General features: G+C 47.2%; 2 protein-coding genes across 2 annotated transcripts; one reads left to right on the forward strand and one right to left on the reverse strand.

Moving 5' to 3' along the window:
* The first annotated feature begins 936 nt into the window (after positions 1-936).
* Positions 937-4,523, forward strand: LOC147203168 (regulator of G protein signaling 4-like). Its single transcript, XM_086115768.1, has 5 exons — positions 937-1,062; positions 1,259-1,354; positions 2,058-2,122; positions 3,492-3,655; positions 3,741-4,523. Exons 1-5 carry the CDS (start codon positions 1,019-1,021, stop codon positions 4,032-4,034), a joined length of 663 nt encoding a protein of 220 aa, XP_085971894.1. The 5' UTR covers positions 937-1,018; the 3' UTR covers positions 4,035-4,523.
* A 4,136-nt stretch (positions 4,524-8,659) lies between these two features.
* LOC147203169 (regulator of G protein signaling 5-like) lies at positions 8,660-15,258 on the reverse strand. The gene is made up of 5 exons (XM_086116337.1): positions 15,114-15,258; positions 14,407-14,520; positions 13,578-13,639; positions 11,192-11,358; positions 8,660-11,059 (listed from the first exon to the last, which is right to left on the reverse strand). The coding sequence occupies exons 1-5, from the start codon at positions 15,155-15,157 to the stop codon at positions 10,895-10,897; spliced, it is 552 nt and encodes a 183-aa protein (XP_085972463.1). The 5' UTR covers positions 15,158-15,258; the 3' UTR covers positions 8,660-10,894.
* Between the last annotated feature and the right edge of the window lie 2,772 nt (positions 15,259-18,030).

Consider the following 18,030-nt stretch of genomic DNA (forward strand, 5'->3'; position numbering starts at 1 on the left):
CGACTGGGCTTCTTTGCTTGGGTTTGATGCTAATGACCAGCAGATACCTGAAAGCAAAGGATCTCTTGAAACTACTTAAAAAAAGAAAAATAGTCGTCACTTCCATTGCGTTGACCCTAGTCCACAAAACGGCTCCGCCTTGCGCAATTATTGACTCGTTTCAAGTTTTACAACACGTAACCATGGAGAAGGTTGGTGAGGTGTGGAAGTCATTGACTGAGTCCTTGTAGGAGGGATTACAGGGAAGGCAACTTTCATTCCATGCACTTGAAGGAAAATCCAACTAACAAACACACACACACACACACACACGCACACGCAGACACGCACACAGTGTAGCTGTTTCCAGCTTGAGCGTAATGACCCCGAAAGCGCATCTGAGGGAGGGGGGGGGGGGGGGGGGAGACGTTCACCGCCGAGTTGTTTTCGAAGGCCTCGTCGTTCAGCAAGTCACGGAACAATGATGACTTGTGACGGGCCGACGTGTGGAACAGCATGCGCGGCCGGCGCAGGTTGAGATTAGGATCAAAAAAAGCAGCCTTGCTGTGTGGCCGCGTTGACTGGCCGCAGGTGACGCGGCTGCCGCGGTGCCGGATGAGACAAAGCGCGTGATGAGGCTTTGTCTGCTTGCACAAATCCGCGTCGTCTGCAAACAGCGACGCCTTGCCCGAGTGCTCCGGTCGTGTTCGTACGAAAGTGATGAACGGAGATAGCGCGTTCTGGAAAGGACTCACGTACATTTGTTCCTTACGTAATATCTGACCGGTAAGGAAATAAAGCATGCCGATGAGCAAAAGGAAGCATTTGCGTCAGGTCCTCCTTTTTCCATCGCTCCCCCGCCCCGCTGTCCGGTGGGATAATGGCATTTGTGTCAACGTGCACTCGGAGGGGTGTAGACTGCTGTGTTCAGCAGAAGATCAGCTTCCAGAACTGCTTCAAACCACCTCACTTGTGTTTGCGCGCGCGCTGTCAAAGGCAAAAGAAAATCGCGCCAATTTGGGCCGCTTGACATCTCACCATGTGTAAAGGACTTGCCACCCTTCCTGCAACATGCCTGAAAAGGTAAGTAAGATTTCACATGGCAGACAATTAAAAGGACTGTTTTATGAGCGGCTTTTTTCTTCTTCGACTGTCGGATGACGTTCATTTTAGCTTTCGTCTTACGTCTCGCATTCGTTTGAATCAAATGAGCTCACCATTCAGTGAGATTTTTTGACAAAGAGTTCCTTTGTCTTTCGCTTCGTGCTCTTCTCCTTAGTGCCAAAGACATCAAACACAAAATCAGCTTCTTGCTGCAGAAGCAGCAGGTGGACCGGAAGCAGACCAAAGAAAAGGATGAAGACGCTGCAAAAAGGTCAGGAGACAATTCCGTCATTCATTTGGGAAGAGAAACGAAAGGTTACACAGCCAAGTACACTTTGAGCGATGCCTTGTCGATGAGAACGTTCAAGTCGCTCTACGTGCGGTCCACCCCATCGAGCGGAGGACCTTATTAGCACGGAGGATCTCGCAACGAGGAGTTCAACTCGAATTGGAACTACTTCAACGTCTTCAGCTGTCGCAATCGCTTTGTTGTTCAATCCCCAGTCAGCAGAAACCCACCACGCATACGACATTCTTACTTTAGTCTCATGCCTTGACTTGATTCCCGTGAAGAAGAAGAAGAAGAATGGAGATCAATTCCCAATTTACAGCAGTGAAGAAGGTTTAGATGGTTGCAAAACTACATAAACGTGTATGTGTGTGTGTGTGTGTGTGTGTGTGTGTCAAATATATATATGAAGACATACTTATGAAAGGATTGCTCCTGTCGATTTGGTCAGGGAGTCAGGCGAGGGGGGGCCATGATCAGGCTCGCAACAACAATTATCGACTGCTGGGTCGCTGCGGGCCGATTGATTCTTTCTACTCATTTTAGAGTCTCTCAGCAAACAAGGGAAGATATCGGGCGAGGGTCAATGGATAGTGGATTATATTAAGAGCAAACAAAAATGTCGTGTTCCCTTTTCTTTCAAAAAAAAAAAATACAACAAACTGATCGTAATCAATTGTTTTAGGATGCCAACTGCTGCTGAGGTGGCAAAATGGAAGGAATCGTTCAGCCACGTGATGAACTCTGAAAGTAAGTTGGGAATAAAATAATTGTGCTCCCTCACTAAAAAACAACAACAAAGATGTTCACAAAGAAGTCAACCGATGGACCTAAACTAACTCCTCCATGTGATTATTTGAATGACTGTCAGTCTGGTCAGATACAAGCCAAGTCAAGTCACATTTCTTTCTATCGCCCTCAATCACAAACGGTCTCAAAGTTGACAAGTATTCATGACATCCCTCCGGAGGGTAAAACCAAAGAGAAACCCCCACCTTGAGAAGGGGCCGCAGATGGGGGAATCCCCCTACCAGCCTGTAATGGATGCCGAGTGGGCAACGTTTGACACAATCTTGTACGCAACAACGTTCGTTACAATAATACAATGAAATGCTTTCGGGGAGGCGGGTCCCCCTCTGAAGTGTTCCGATGAAGAAATTCTTCGTAGCAGCAAACGCTTGAGTCAGAATTGAAATGCGAAGCTCGGAAGACTTGGCCCGAAGCCCCAAACACTCAGACGGAAGCACCGCATACGTTCTCATGCTTGGCTTCCCCCGCTACGTGTCGCGACGCATTACTGGGCCGCCCCTCGGGAGCTCAGTGGCCAGTGCCGAGCAGCTAGCGTGTGGGAGCGTGCGGAAGAGCAATGGCCTGAGGGTCGCCGGCGAAGATCTGACCTGCTCCTCGCATGACCGCAATCGCTTCATTTGAACGTCATGACACGTTTTTCCGAGTCTTTCCGGGCCACATTTGCGGGAATTGATAGAGTCTGGTATTCATTCTAGAATCGTAATGAGTCTGATGCTAAGTGAGAACATATGGGGTCACGTCAAGGTTTGAAAATTTGGCTTTGGCACAACTCGACCCAGCTCTAATTTTCTAGACAGCGCACGCGCACTCGGGTGTAAAAACCGACACATCTTAACTTTCGTGCTATTCTCCTGGAGCATGTTTTGCAATTTGGTCGTGCGCGCTGTGCCCGACTGTCCGTTTTCGACCGAAAGTCGACCAGATTTTCGACGAGTTCAAAAGCAGGTCTAAGTTGTGGCGCAGGTCTTGTAATGCCGCTTGGGTCAGTAGCAGGTTTTGCAAATGATTTACCTTGGTCTAATTAGTTTTTTATGTCACAAAAAAAAAAAAAAAAACAGTCATTGGAAGAGGAGTGTGCAAACTTTTGATGTCCACCATGGCTACAGTAGTTTAGGTCCATAGGTTGGGTGTTTCATGACGATGCCAAGCATGTCCTTTTTAAAAAAAAAAAATCATCTAATTTAGAATTTCCAGAGCACATTGAATCCTCCAGACTATTGTGAACTGGGCTCTTGTACCGAACGCTTGGTTCGGCTCTGCGGCAAGCATTGCCGATGGAAGAGCGTTTCATGTTTGATATCTTGGGCAGAGGGCCGATCGGTGTTTACCGGCTTCCTGATGTCGGAGTTCAGCCAAGAGAACATGCAGTTCTGGCTGGCGTGCGAGGACTTCAAGAAGACTCCAACTTGCGAGTTGGAGAAGAAAGCAAAGTTCATCTACCGGCGTTACGTGGCGCAAGACTCTCCCAATGAGGTAACCGGGACGCAGTAGCACGGCAGAGAACACAAAGCCGAATGCAAAATACGATGACATTTTTTTTTCTTCGTGTCTGTTGAAGGTCAACCTGGATGCAGCGACCAGAGAGGAAACTCTGCAGAACGTGACGAGCGCCTCTCGCGCGTGTTTCGAGGAGGCTCAGAGGAGGATCTACCTTTTGATGGAGAAAGACTCCTACAGACGTTTCCTGCACTCCAAGCTGATCCTCGAATTGTCTCAGGCCGACGCCTCGGTTGCACGGAAGAAAGAAAAAAGTGGCTGGGACACCACCGCCATCCAGCAAGAAAACGCCGGCGGTGCCCAGGCGGGAAGCGAAACCGGAAGAACATGTCAAACATTTTTCCGCGCGAGATGACTGTGGAGAAAAGCGCATTTGCCTGCGCCGCCGTTGACCACCTTTGAGTCACGACAATGCAATTTGGATGCAAAAAGAAGAAAGAAACCCGGAAACGCAGCCTGCCCAGTCTTGAGTTTTGTCTACTACCTCAGTGTACTTGGAAATGAATGTCAGTAACTTTTTTTTCCTTTTGGATTTTGTCCTGGGAAATCCGAAAACCTTTTTTTGTTTTTTTTGTTTGAAAACAATATTAACATATATATAGATATATATATATATATTGATATAGGAAGAGATTGGAAACCTTACGAACTGTTAATTATTGAAGGAATATAAAAAGAATTAGCATGCCTTAATGTTGCATTCCTAAATTGATTCGGACTTTTAGCAGGATAATATTAAAGCAGTTGATTTGAATGTAACTTTGCATGATTATTTAATGATTAAAAAAAATTGTTGTTTATGAATTGTTGTCCTGTACACAAAATAGTGTTTGGTATGTGTGCGCGCGCGTGTTTAGAATTAAAATAAACAGAAGACATGGATTGATGACATAAGTGTACTTTATTTTGCTGTGATTTTTTTTTTTTTTGGCGTATGTCATGTGTTGTCGCAGACCCGCTTCCTCATAGTGTATTTATTCTCACTTGTTCATTTATTTTGGCGAGTCCGCTCCCGGGGAGCTTCTGTTTGTCTCTTTCCATGAATGATCAGGGCGGGCCGGAGGATGTTCCCACACCTGCAGCTGGTTAGCAATCCCCCTCCTGTGGGTTGAGACCGCTGCCGAATTGCCAGCGGGTGCCAGATGATTCGTGATTTACGAGTCCGCCTCCCTGCCCAACCTGGCTCGGCGGTTTCCGCTCCACTCGACCCTACGCTTATCCTTCATTCGCTTTTGATCCACTGCCGCCTTCACCTCTGTTTCCCGTTAGCGCTTTTCCCAAAATTGCACATTGCGCTGGTAGTTGCGCCGGCTTCATCGAGTCGCAGTGTTCATTTCTCGCATTTTCAGAATGCGAGAGGAAACTGGAGGAACAGGAGCGAGGGGTTCACCGTAAACCCTCAGGACTGTGAGCCTGATGCGCTAACCAGTCATCCACAAAATTTAAAAAAAGAGTGCTTCAAACACATTTTGACTGAAAATATTCCTTTATCCAGAGAGTCTTGTTTGAATGAAATTTTAACTCATTCACTCCCAAAGACGTTTTTAAACGTCTTTTCAGACTTGGTCCAGAATTGTCTGGTACTGAATTAATGATTGGTTGAATGAAAAACACTGTCCAATACTGAGATGATCAGTCCTTACTCGATTCGCATTCATAACATTGCTCTCTGTGAAAGCGAGAAAAAGACCAAAACAGAATATAAGACAACAATGAAGAATGTATTTCTAAAGGCGGACCGTCTGTTGTTCGCGCATTTGGTCAGCCGGTGGCAACTGGTGCTCTCCGAGCTCTCCCTGAGAGATAAGGTGAGAAGCTCGGTCATCCGGGACGGGTTCAGAATAGAGCAGCTGCTCCGCCACAGTGAGAAGATGAGGATGAGGTGGCTCGGGCATCTGGTTAAACTGCCTCCCTACAGTGTAACGACGTGTTCCAGGCATGTCATAGTAGGAGGAGGCCCCCGGCGACAAGCAAGGATTTGTTGCTGAGACGATGTCTCTTGCCTGACGACCCTTGAGACCCACTGGGAGAGTTGGACGAAGCGGTTGGGGAGAGGGACGTCCGGGCTACCCTGTGACCCGATCTTGGGGAAGCAGAAGAAAATGAATGGATGGACGGATGCATTCCCACACGGCCGCTCAATTTGTGTCAGATTGGCACGCGTCAGGTTGAAGCGAGTAGGAGGCTCACAAGAGCTAAAATAAATGTCTGTCATTGCGGTGATGGCAGGCACGTTTTTCCAAGTCAGGATGTTCACCGGTGGGCCCCAAATTAAATTCCCGCTCTGCCCCCGTTGAACATGAATAACAGGCCATGAACACGATGTCACGAGACACACACATTGACCACGTCCCGTCGTGCCGATGACTTCATTTTGTGTCTCCCTGCCTGCGGCTATATTAGATCAGGGTTGATCAGCCACAGACCGGCAGACCGAGCAGAGATTCGTTCCACATTAACTGGCTTATCACTGGATGTTCTCCGCCGCCTCCCCAACATCAAGCTGCTTTAAACACCGCTAATGGAATCCTGACAGGATCTGAGCATTTAATGTAATCATCCATGCAAGGCAGCACGTACACACTCAGGCGCTCGCCACGTGTACGGCGATGACCCGGGATGGACGATAAATGGACAACAGCTGGCGGGGATGCGTGGCCAAATCACTTTTGCGTCTCTTTCTTTTCGCTTTGACGGTAAACACGACAGGACTGGGGTGCCACGGGGGGTGGGGGGGGGGGGGTTTACTGAATCGATCTTACGTGAGTGTGGATTTTGTACATGTACAAATGCCAATTCCAGGAAAGTTGGGATGGCGTGTAAAATGTAAATCATGACAGAAGACAATGATTGGCAAATCTTCTTCATCCTTCATTTAATTCAAAACACGACAAGACGTTTTATGTTCAAACTGGTCCATCCAACAATGACCCGAGCCGCTTCGTCCTCGCGAGAGTCGCGGGCGTGCTGGAGCCCAATCCGGCCGCCCGGGCAGTGGGCTGCCTTCACCCGGAAATGGTTGCCGGCCAATCGCAGACAAACGATCATTCGCATTCACGATCGCAACTTGGGACAGCGTACTCGTCAGCGTTAGAGGTTCGGGGAACAGATGTGCACACACTAATGCCATCACTGATGCTGCCTTTTGAACTTAACAGTCCAACAACAGTCCTTTTCGTCTTCGGCCCGGAGGACACAACGGTTCGTGGTTTCAAAAAAGGAATTGTCGCAAAAACGCGGACTCGTCAGACCACAGCACGCGCTCCCGCTTGGCGTCAGTCCAACTCGGGCCCCGAGAAGCCTTTCTGGATGCTGTTGATCAATGGGATGGGGCCCATGAGCCCACATGACAATGTCCTACAACCGACGCTGGCGGTTTTTAATGCACTGAGGGATCAAAAGTTATTCCATGTTGGTTTTCGGGCCTTGCCAGTTTGTGTGCAGAGATTTCTCCAGATTCTCTGGATTCCCCCCCCCCCCCCCCCATCATATTATGGATCCGCAGTTGATGGAATCACAAAGTTCCTTGCAATGGTACGTTGAGAAACGTTGATCCTAAATGATAGCACCATTTGCTCATTCAGTTGGTCCCAAAACGGTGACTCGCGTCGACGCCAGATGCACCTTCCGAATGATTTTGCTCACACTTTTGAAAGACTCGTCCGTTATGTGCTGTGGCAGCTCTGAAAATAAACCAAAGTTCTTGTCGCCGGTTGATAATGTCATGTCATCCGATAATTCGTTCTCGATGCGAGCAGAGCGGCAGCAGGAGCGGGATGACGCATCGGCTCTCAATCTTCTCTCGGCGGATGTTGCAAATGGCAAACTCATGGAGGTCGTTGGCGTAACGGCGATCTTATTTCTCCACGTCCATAACAACAGTGGCGGGCCCAAATCCCCGAGGCCTCCGCAAGCACCGAGGCCGAGGCTGACGTCAGTCCCGTCGTCGCTGAGGCGCGAAGTCAACATCGTGACTTTGACCCCTTCCTGGATCGTATTTACGTCTCGAAAAACTCCTGACGACATTTCCGCGTTGTCGGATCGCGTTCCCCCTTATTGCCGTTGACATACTGTTGAATATATTTAACCGCGCCGCCCTCCGAGGCTCCTTGCGACAACGCGCGAGATCCGTAAAGCAAACAAGTCGTTGGAAATGTCACCGAGCCCCGCCCCCTCCCCGCCAGGCCCGAAGGAATCGGAGCTTTTCCAACTTCTTCTTGGAAATAGCCGCGGTTGTGACCGGCCGAGCCTTTGACCGTGTTTGTGTTGGCCGACTCTCTCTGTCGCATCTGTTTCCGTTCTGTTGTTCACTCATCAGATGGCGGATGAAAAAAATAAAAATAAATAACGCTGACGACGGGGGCCGCATTCTCAAGAAACAAGTGGAAACGCTCCTGTGGCCATTTTTCCCCATTACAAATCAGACGAAGGGCCAATTTGTGGAAGCTAATTCCACATCAGCCTGATTCTGAACTTTGACTCTTCAATTAATTCCAGATTACTGGCCGAATATCAAGCGGGCGGCCAGATTATGTTGGGGGTGACACCATATTAGGAGAAAATGGAAGCTTTGGCCGAGCCGCTTTTAATCACAGCCCGTCTGTGGTTGAAATGCGTCCGAAACATGACCTCATCTCCATGCTCAGTCAGGATCGGGAACATTCTATTGTTAAACGCTCCGTGGGAATCCACCGAGACGGCAAATTCAACTTGAACGAGCGTCTTAAGGGTGACCGACTCTTAACTTGGAACCGCTCGACGACCACGACCAAAATGCTTACCCTTGAGACCCCTCCCCTGCCCTCAAATAAAACCACAAATCTATCAATATCAACCTTTTTTTGACCAAACATCTATTTTTCAAGCGATCGTCCGTTACGGCACGCGCACGCATACGCATTTGTATTTACGGATCAATTAGACACAGAGAAATGCAAATCAATATTTACACGTCAAATAAATACATCTTCAGAAGTAGTGTGTAGTACGCAGGTATGATATATTTATGTGCTCAACTCCCAAGACATACATGCGGGACTTGGTGACATCTTCATCATTCTCAAAGTCCGATTTTGTTTTTGCTGATCGGCCGGCGCCTCCTTTTGCGGCATCAGACTTGCCAATCGGTGCCACGGCTCGCCTCCACATCGCGCCAATGCTCTAAAACAAAAAGGACTTCACAAATGGTGAATATGGAAACAACAATAAACGCGTTGATTACAGAATAAATGCTTTTTGTAATATATGTATATATCGTAAACAGATGTACGTCGTAAACATGCATATCGTTGCAGTACGTGAACTCTCCCATTGAACACAAATATTAGGGCCACCATTGTTTCCGTCACTGTTGACTTTCTGCTCGAATATATATATAACAATCAATTTATAGGGAATATACATATCGAAGAAAGAGATCAACTAGCGTTGGGAGCAATCGGAAATCTCGTCCCTGGTTCGTGTTTGCGGGTACGGTGAATACAACATTGGAAGTGAGAGCACGTGGGGAAAACGCCACTCCAGCTTGCTGATATCTTTGTGTACATTTCATAAAAGCATTTCACCTTATTCCAAGTTTCCCTCCCACGTGATTTCCCATCCGAGCGACTTGCAGTTTCGTGGGAGCTGAGGAGCTCGACCGCCGAGCCAACTTGCCAGCGCTTTCCGCAAGGGCGGCTCTCGCAGGAGCCAAAAGAGGAGCGCGGTGGACGCTCGACAGGAATGCGCGCGTGCGCGCGCGCGTGTGTGCGTGTGCGTGTGTGGAACGACAAACGGGGAAACGACAAAAGAGGGTTTTGTGATAATCACTCGCCATGAAGCGCGTTGTAATTTGAAGGAGGGCCGGTGCACGTTTCATTTTAGGAACACGTCAATAATTTGCCATTAGCTGATTTAGTTTTAAGGGCTTTTTTTTGGGGGGGGGGCGGGGGGTGAAGAGAAAAATTCTTCCCTAGCTGACCATTTCGGCTGTCGCTTCAGCCTTCATCAGAGTTGTCAATACTTCCCGCTGACGTGTCTTGAAAACAGCTGACCGGGTTAGGAAACAAAACAAAAAGAAAAAAACAACAACAATTGCCTGGAAAAAAAAAAAACCTTCAAGCTATTTTAACCATAAGTAGACAAAATGAAGGTCATAGCGCACAGGTGTCCAACTCAGGTGCTGGAAGGCCGCTGTGCTGCATGTTTTCCAAGTCTCCCTGTTGCAACACACCCGATTCAAGCAGAGCTTGCTGATCATTTCAATCAGGTGTGCTGGAACAGGGAGACTTGAAAAACATTTTTTTTTTTGCTTCAAAACAATTTGCCGAGTTGTTGTGGTGACAATACACGGGGGCCGAGAGTCCATGAAACTCTGCAGTACTGAACATATTTATTTAACTGCCCAGCTTGACATTTTGAGTTCAAACTACATTAATTTTTTTTCAGTGACCCCGCTTTTGCTCCAAGAGAGCATCTTTCTGTCAGCGCTCATTGACTAGAGACACGAAGCGTCTCCCTCACATCCTCCAGTCCAAAAGTGTTTTTGGTGGGGTTTCGGTCGTGGCGGTCCAAGTTGTTCCACAGCAACGTCATCCAACCGTGCCGGGAAGGACTTTGTTGTGTGCGCTGAGGCGCAGTCAAGCCGGAACAGACAGACTACAGTATCGTGTATCGCTAGCTTGCCATTTTTCTGGCGCAAAACATGTTTGAAGAATTGTCAAATCCTTTGATTTGACAATTCTTCAAACATGTTTTTGAAGGAATGTCGAAATGCAGTTTTGCGTCATTCGCGGGCAGTTTGGCTCCGCCTTCGAAAACTCAATCAGGTCTGAACAAATGACCTTCTAATGACGCCCTCTCTTCATGATGAGAGTTGATTGTTAGTTATTGATTTTGTCAAAGAGGGTCGGTTCTGTATCGCAAGGGATGCGATGTGGAGGGAAATTTGATGGTCCAATTTAGTTTGAGCAGCTGACTTTTTGAAGAGGATTGCGAAAGCGCGTGTCGGGTGGAGAAGTGGGTGGGCGGGCGACCTCGTGGATTTTCTTTGACCCGAGAATTGTTCATCCCACTTTTCGCTCGCATTTTGTTTAAGAAAAAAATAAAAGATATTTTTCTCTTGACAACGATTCAATGTAATGATTCAAAATGTTCACTTTTAATTGTGAAGGGATCATATTGGAGCCAAATCCATCCAGCACCTCCCCACCCAGCTGCTCGCTCTCCGGCTCGGATTTAGTTGACCAAGAGCTCCTGGTACTGCTCGGACCTCAGGAAGCGACCGAAGGAGTCTTTTTCCATCAGGGCGTAGATCCGCTTTTGGGCCAGGTCAAAGCTTTCGGGAGTCAGATGCACCAAATTCCTCAGGGTCACATCCTTGGTGAAGTGGTCAATGTTGACCTGCAACGCAGAGCCCCAACATAAGAATGAAAGAGCCGCATGCGGTTGCCGACCCCAGGCCTCCACGTTATTCGGAAACTAATCACGGTCAAGGTGTACAAGGAATCGAGCGGGGGAAAGGGGAAGCCTGACCTCTTTCGGTCCCTCGGACTGAATGTAGTCTTCGTAGATTATTTTGGCCTTGGCCGCCATCTTCACTGGGTTCTTGGTCTTCTTGAAATCCTCACAGGCCATCCAGAACTCAATATTCTCGTCACTGAACTCGGACTGCAGGAAGCTACGGAAAGTAGCGAGACCATCTAATGGGCGCGGGGTGAAAAAACACTTGTCATATACTGAGAAGCGAGTGAGAATTTGCTCGGTGAACGGCTGCAGATTTGGGCTGAACATCATCTCACTCTTTGTGGAAAACAGAACGTCTTTACAAATGCAAAACATGGACCAGACACGAAATGATCGACTCGGTTGTCGAAAGTGAGACCGCACAAACACATCGCTGATTGTCGACTGTCGACGGCGAGTCAATGAAGCGGTTTTTCGGAAAGTAATTCATGACACGGTTTTCATGTTTTGCAGTCACGGACGCATCGTTGCCGGATGGCTTTATTTGGAAAGAAATACATGGTGTTTACTTTCCAGAATAATAAGGCCAGAAGCGACGCGAGCTTGGTTGATTAAAAGCCATTGTAATTCAGCACAATGCCCTTCAAACTTTCCATTGTCTGGTCAAGTGTGCGCCGCTGACGATAAGCCTTCCGCTCGGTCCGCGAGGCTTTTATCTGTCATCTACCGTGCGGCAATGGCCGGCTGGGACGTAAATAGCTCTGGGCGGCAATCAAGCTGCCGTGCAAAGATACACAAAGAGACGCACGTGACGCCCATTCGGTGTTGACGAGCTGTTTTGTGGAGCCAAACAATAAAACTGGAAAAACTTCACATTTTGAAGCGCTAGAAACAGAGATCCCCAAGCGCCGGTCCGCGGACCGGCGCCGAGGCACGGCCCGTTTGGTAGCCAGTGACAAACAGACCTGGGACCTGCGAGCATATTTATTCACTCAGACGTGGCGGAAATATGCGCGACTCGAGTCTTCCTTCCAACCTTGGTTTGCAAGTTGAAATGAACAAAATCCACCAATCAACGAAAGACACAGTACTGTACACAGAAAGTAATTGTAACAAATCGACCAAAACATAAGTGCCCAACTCAGGTCCTGGAGGGCCTTTTTTTCAAGTCTTTCTGTTGCAACAGACCTGATTCAAATGATCAGATCATCAGCAAGCCCGGTCAGCAAGCCCGATGATCTGATCAATCAGGTGTGTTGCAACAGGGAGACTTGGAAAAAACATGCAGGTCAGCGGCCCTCCGGGACCTGAGTTGGACACCTATGGACCAAACGGACAGCTAAACGCGCAGCTGACGGGTAGCCACGACTTCCGAAGATGAAGCTCGTTTGACAAGAGAAGTCCCTCCCCGAGCGACGCGGACGAGGAAGCTGTTGTGCGTGGCATGTCGTCCCCAACAAGGTAAGACAAGAAAGCGGTTGAATCCTTTGAACAAGTCGCACCCGAGTGATCAAATGGAAAGCGTGAAAATGCGAGCGGAGTTTGAACAGCCTGCCCAAGTCAACATGAGCACAGGAGTCGCTAGTAACGAGCCCGCGGCCGCCCAATGAAAGCGGCAATCAATCGTGTCGCATTTACAAGTAGCAACGATGCTAACCCGCATGGAAGATCATTATTTAGCTTTTTTTTAATGTTTATAAGATGTAATTATTAGTCCGTTTCTTCGTAGTGACTTCATTTGCTTCTACATTTGCCGTACAGTACAATAACACTGAAATGAATGAAACAAAAATCTATGTTCGTTAAATGTTCACTTATCCTATAATTATCTTTGTTGTCGGTACCAGTGCTTTAAAACGGGCAATTTAAAAGCAATGAAAAAAATGATTGCCGGTCCGCGAACAGCACGTGCTTGTCTCAACTGGTCCTTTGGGGACCACTGCTCTGAATACAACCCACTACGGACACGGGGATCATCATCAAGTGGTATGGGTCAAGTTAGCCATGTCATCAATTCTGAAATCAGTCAATGGGCTCTGAACTCTCTTGAGTTTGCGTCTGGAAATACTGCATGTCACTCATGTTATAAACCCCCCCCCCAAAAAAAGGAATCCAAATTCAAACAACCATTCCACTGTAAACAGTCTCCCAGACAGATAGCAGACCTCTAGAAGGCATTGTTTCCTGTTCGGGAATGGTTCCTGATGAACTCAAGATCAGCTCTTGTGTAATCTCAGAGGAACTTCGACAAAATGACATCTGAAATGGTCTTCACCTCTGGTTAAAAGTGTACGCTCGGAACCAGCGCGGCGACAGTGAACAGACTTCCTAATCCGCAATGTCGTGTACGCGTGTCATCGTGCCGTACGTACTCGGATATGCTTTTGTTTGTGTGCGCGTGTGTTTGTGTGCCGAGACAGCCAAAGTAAGACTGAGATAAGGGGGGCCAACTTACAGTTGTTGTTCAGGACTCGGTCCAGACTCTCACGCCACTGCGACGCTTCCTCGCATGACGGTCTGTGCGCAGAGAATGTTTCATGTCAACAAAATGTTGAGGGAATCTTCATGCACATTTACGTTGTTCATTAACTCATTCACTCCCAAAGGCGTTTTTAAACGTCTTTTCAGACTTGGTCTAGAATTGACTGGTACTGAATGAGTTAAAATCTGGGGGGGGGGGGGGGGGTTGTTTTTTTTAAAGAAAACCTTTATTTGTCTCACAATGGAGAAATTCCCAATGAATTAATTCATCAATTAATTAATTAATGACAAACGAATGACAGCAAATTCTGTGTCCTCGCTAAAAGAAAAAAATCCTCTCCCTCAAAAAAGCGATACATTTTTTTTTAACATTGACTACAGATTCAATCATGGAAAAACAAGGCTGAAAATAAAATCCTCATGAGTTGCAGGATTTGTAAAAACGACAGTTGATTTGTCAACTCATTCTGGTCCTGCTCGTGTCCTGCACGGATGCCACTCGGCAACCAGTCCTCCGTTTCCATTGATCAGACTCCTTGAAATCATCAAATGGAAAACTGCCCTGCTATTTTCAACACGATTTGCATCGAGTGACCAGGCGGGCTTAAATACACACAGACACAAAAACCAAGTCTTCGTCCTCCAATCTGACTTGACCTCTCATGAATAAAACCAAATTTCGAAAAGGTGACGGAAAGGCCGAAAGCGCTTCATCCTTGATATTTCGTGACGGCTGTAAAACGTTTGCTCTTGCGACCGCGGCTCGCTACACACGTAGTAAGACGCAAGGGGAAAAGAGTTACTTCTGCTGCTTCTCCGGCTTCTTCTCCGTTTTCTCCGGATAGGGAATGATGAGGTCGATTGCATTTTCTGGCTTTTGAAGCAAGACTCCTAATTTGGACTTGATCTCTTTAGCCCTGGAAGAAATAAAGCAGAGGCAAACATAATAGTCATCGTTGCTGTTGCTGTTGCTGTTTTGATTTCGCCATTGACAAACACTGGAGGCGAAATTCAATTGAATTTCTCAGCCGGCATTTTGTGTTGCGCACCACACACCGAACCAGATCCCGCACAAGCAAGGAGAGAAATCGGGACACGCGAAAACCGAACTGCACATTTTGAACTGGGGGTGGCGGGTGGCTTTGCTCAAGGGCACTTCAAAAAGCAGCGTGCAGACAAGTATCTCTCCAAAAACGAGTTGCCGTTTTCACATCTTGTCAGTAGCGGGACCTAAACCGTGACCCTCCAGTGACGAAACCAAACCATTCCATTTTTTTTCTTTTTAAATCACTGATTTATTATGCAACATCCTGCACGCATCGATGATATAACGCTGCCAGAAACACAACATTCACGAGATGAATTATACAAAAACAAAAATGCTGTTAATCTTGACGTTGCGGTTTTATCATGACAATCGTTTCTCTGTTGAGACACTAATAAATATATTTTCCAAGTTGGAGAAACCTCTAATTCTAGAAAAAAAACTAACTTTGCAGGTTGGTCTTACCTTTCGAGGCAGGATTGGGGCAGGGCAGCTAATCCTTTACACATTCTGCAGAACCTTCAGGCAGTGTGCTCAAAAATGTGTAGAATCGTGTGTGGTTTTGTTTTTTTTTTGTCCAAAGTGAGCCTGAGAGTTGCTCTCGCCTTCTGACCGTGGCTTGAAAGACGGCGGGGTTTTATGCAGACCCCCCCCCCCCCCCCCCCTGGGCTGCGGGCCAAAAGTGAAGCCAATCAGACTGGAATGTGTGCAGCCGCAGAGCCCCGACAAAGAAGGACAGGTGTTTACATTCGAACACCTTTCGCTGCGGCATATCGGTCCTGACTTACAGGGCTGTTGTTATCGATTGGAATGGATGAATAAACACGATCACCCGCACACTCTGGCAAGCTACTGTGGAATTCCTCAAAAAATATCTGGAAAGTCTTTCCAAAATCACCATGCGACACTTGTGAAGTGGCACGACGATGATCATTCGATCGAGGTGGTTTTCTGATCACGTTTTATTTGACAACAGCCCGATCGGTGGCTCCAGAGCTGCTGTTTATGACATCCACAGTCACATTGGAAATGAGTGCGATGAGCCTTTTTCAATGTACGTACACACACACACACACACACACACACACACACAGCAAACTAAATTACTACAGGGGACTGAATTCGGCACCAGACTTGACTTATTGGAAAATCACTCCAATTTTCTTGCATACTCACCCGCACAGCCTCGCAGCGAGAAGCAGGCTAAGAGGCTGACCTTTCCCCAGCTCTCGCTCTGGGGAAACTCGTCTACTGAGGAAGAAGTTGTTTCCTGACATTTCCAAATGTATCTTTGCTCGGTCATAAGCGACGATTTGAAACGGAATCAAAAGGGACCGTCCCCTTTGGACAGGAAAGAGACAAATTCATATTATTGTTCCCACCAATTTATTCCTGCGATTTAGTGTCACCACTTCTCACCAAGATCATGTCATTTATTAGCTCACTACTTTTCTTACTCACTACGTTATATTTGACAAGACCAATATAGTGTACGTTTTGATATATAGAATGCAACCGTGCTGAGGTGGGGCTTTGGTTTTATAGATATACAGGTATACACACACACACAGTATATATTAGAATGCAGCCAAACTTGTTCAATATTTTCGATTTAAGACGGCAGGCTAACTCCTGAAAGATGGAGACCGTTGCCCGTGTGAAATGTGTTTCACGCCGATCTAACAGCTTCCAATACAGCATTCATTTCACCAAAACACTTCTGTTATTGTTGTTGGGATTGAACGTTCGGCCAGCCCCCCTCGCTGGCCATCTTGAAAACTCGTCTTCAAACGTATTTTTATTCTTTGGGCTTTCGGCTCAGCACGAGACTTGATTTTGAGTCGGACTGTTTTGTGCTTTCTGCTCTCTGTGTTACGAAGTTACTGTTTGTTGTCGTGCGCATTCTTTTTGCTCCACGTACAGCACTTTGTATGGAGCGGCAGTTGTTTGAAAGGGCTGCAGAAATACACTCGAGTTGAGTTGGGCTAGCACTCCATTTGACACTTTCCGACCGAAATTAGCCGGATATTTCCAGCTTGAAATATCTGCGCTCTACTTTGTTGCCGAATTGCAGACACAATTCCGGCCGGGTGACTAATAAGTGTCCGGATTCTCAGGGCTTTTCCAGCCCGCACGAATGCAAGAGGAAATTAAATCGCTTTTCCCACAGCAGCACAAATTGTTTTCATTGAGATGTTTATTTGCAAGGGCTCCTCAGATAAAACTCCTTCTTACACATGGGACGGGAAACATCTCCAACTCCTGTTTGCTTCAGAAATACGACAGCTTTCATTGTTGCCACTTCAAGACCTAAACGGGGGAAGAGAAAACACGAAGGTACAAGAAGTATTAGTTATCATCCTAATCTTAGAAAAGTACATTGAATTCCTTTACTCCGAGAACATTTTCCATCAGAGGTCAGTTTGAAATACAAAGGCGGAGTTGACATTGTGGCTCCTGTTACGCAACTGGAACGACACCGACCTCCATGATCTCGCATTTAGCAGACACGCAGTGTGGAGTTTCAACGCTACTCGCGAAGCTCGGCATGTTCACGCCGGAGACGCGCGCCGGGGTCCACCTCAAGTGGGGATTCTTAGCCCGGCGCGCACCAGGTCCGGTTCCTTGTTTTCTGCTGTCAAAGACGCCAACGGCTCGGAGCTCAACCTTTCCCTCTCTTGTTGGACATCGTGCCATCAGCCGCACCGCTTGAAAAAAGTTACAAGCCCGCTTTGATGAAGTCAGGACCAGAAAGGACCTTAAACGATCCGAGTAAAAGCGCTAGGAAAATGTACTCAAAGATGTAACTTTGTTCGTGTCAACCACTGCCCCAGACACGAATAGGCGGTTCCGCCTGAGCTGAGCCGAGGAAAAACACAGCAGTCAACATCTTCAAGAAATTCTGTCAAGTTCAATCATATGAGCGGCGCAGAAGAGAATAACAACAATTTAACAGTCCAAGCATGGGAAAGTTCCAAATGTGGGTCCCAAGTGGAAAGAGAATATTGGGACATGGAGAAAACCAAAGTTCGTCTGAGGTCACATCCTCCCGCCTTCTCACAATCAAACTTGTCAATTTCATTTTTTTTGGGTGCATTTTTCAAGAAAGGGCATTTTCACAGGACATGAACATGGATTGCAATTGGCATGAACAGGTCTGCCCGTCTCAACTGGCGTGCATTTCTCGAGCACTTGAAAACAACCCGCGCTGTGTACAGAGTGCTGTACATGGAGCGAAAAAGAATTCATACAACAACAAACAAATCATCAATGAATAACAAAGACAGTCGGAAGCACAAAAACAGTCCAACTAAAAAGCAACTTTCATGCTGAGTCCAAAGCCAAATAATGAACATTTTTTGGGCAAGATGGGCAGCGAGGG

The sequence above is a fragment of the Hippocampus guttulatus genome, chromosome 7, assembly GCF_054856545.1.
Source record: "Hippocampus guttulatus isolate MCC_2025c chromosome 7, RoL_Hgut_1.0, whole genome shotgun sequence".
In the NCBI taxonomy this organism is placed as follows: Eukaryota; Metazoa; Chordata; class Actinopteri; order Syngnathiformes; family Syngnathidae; genus Hippocampus; species Hippocampus guttulatus.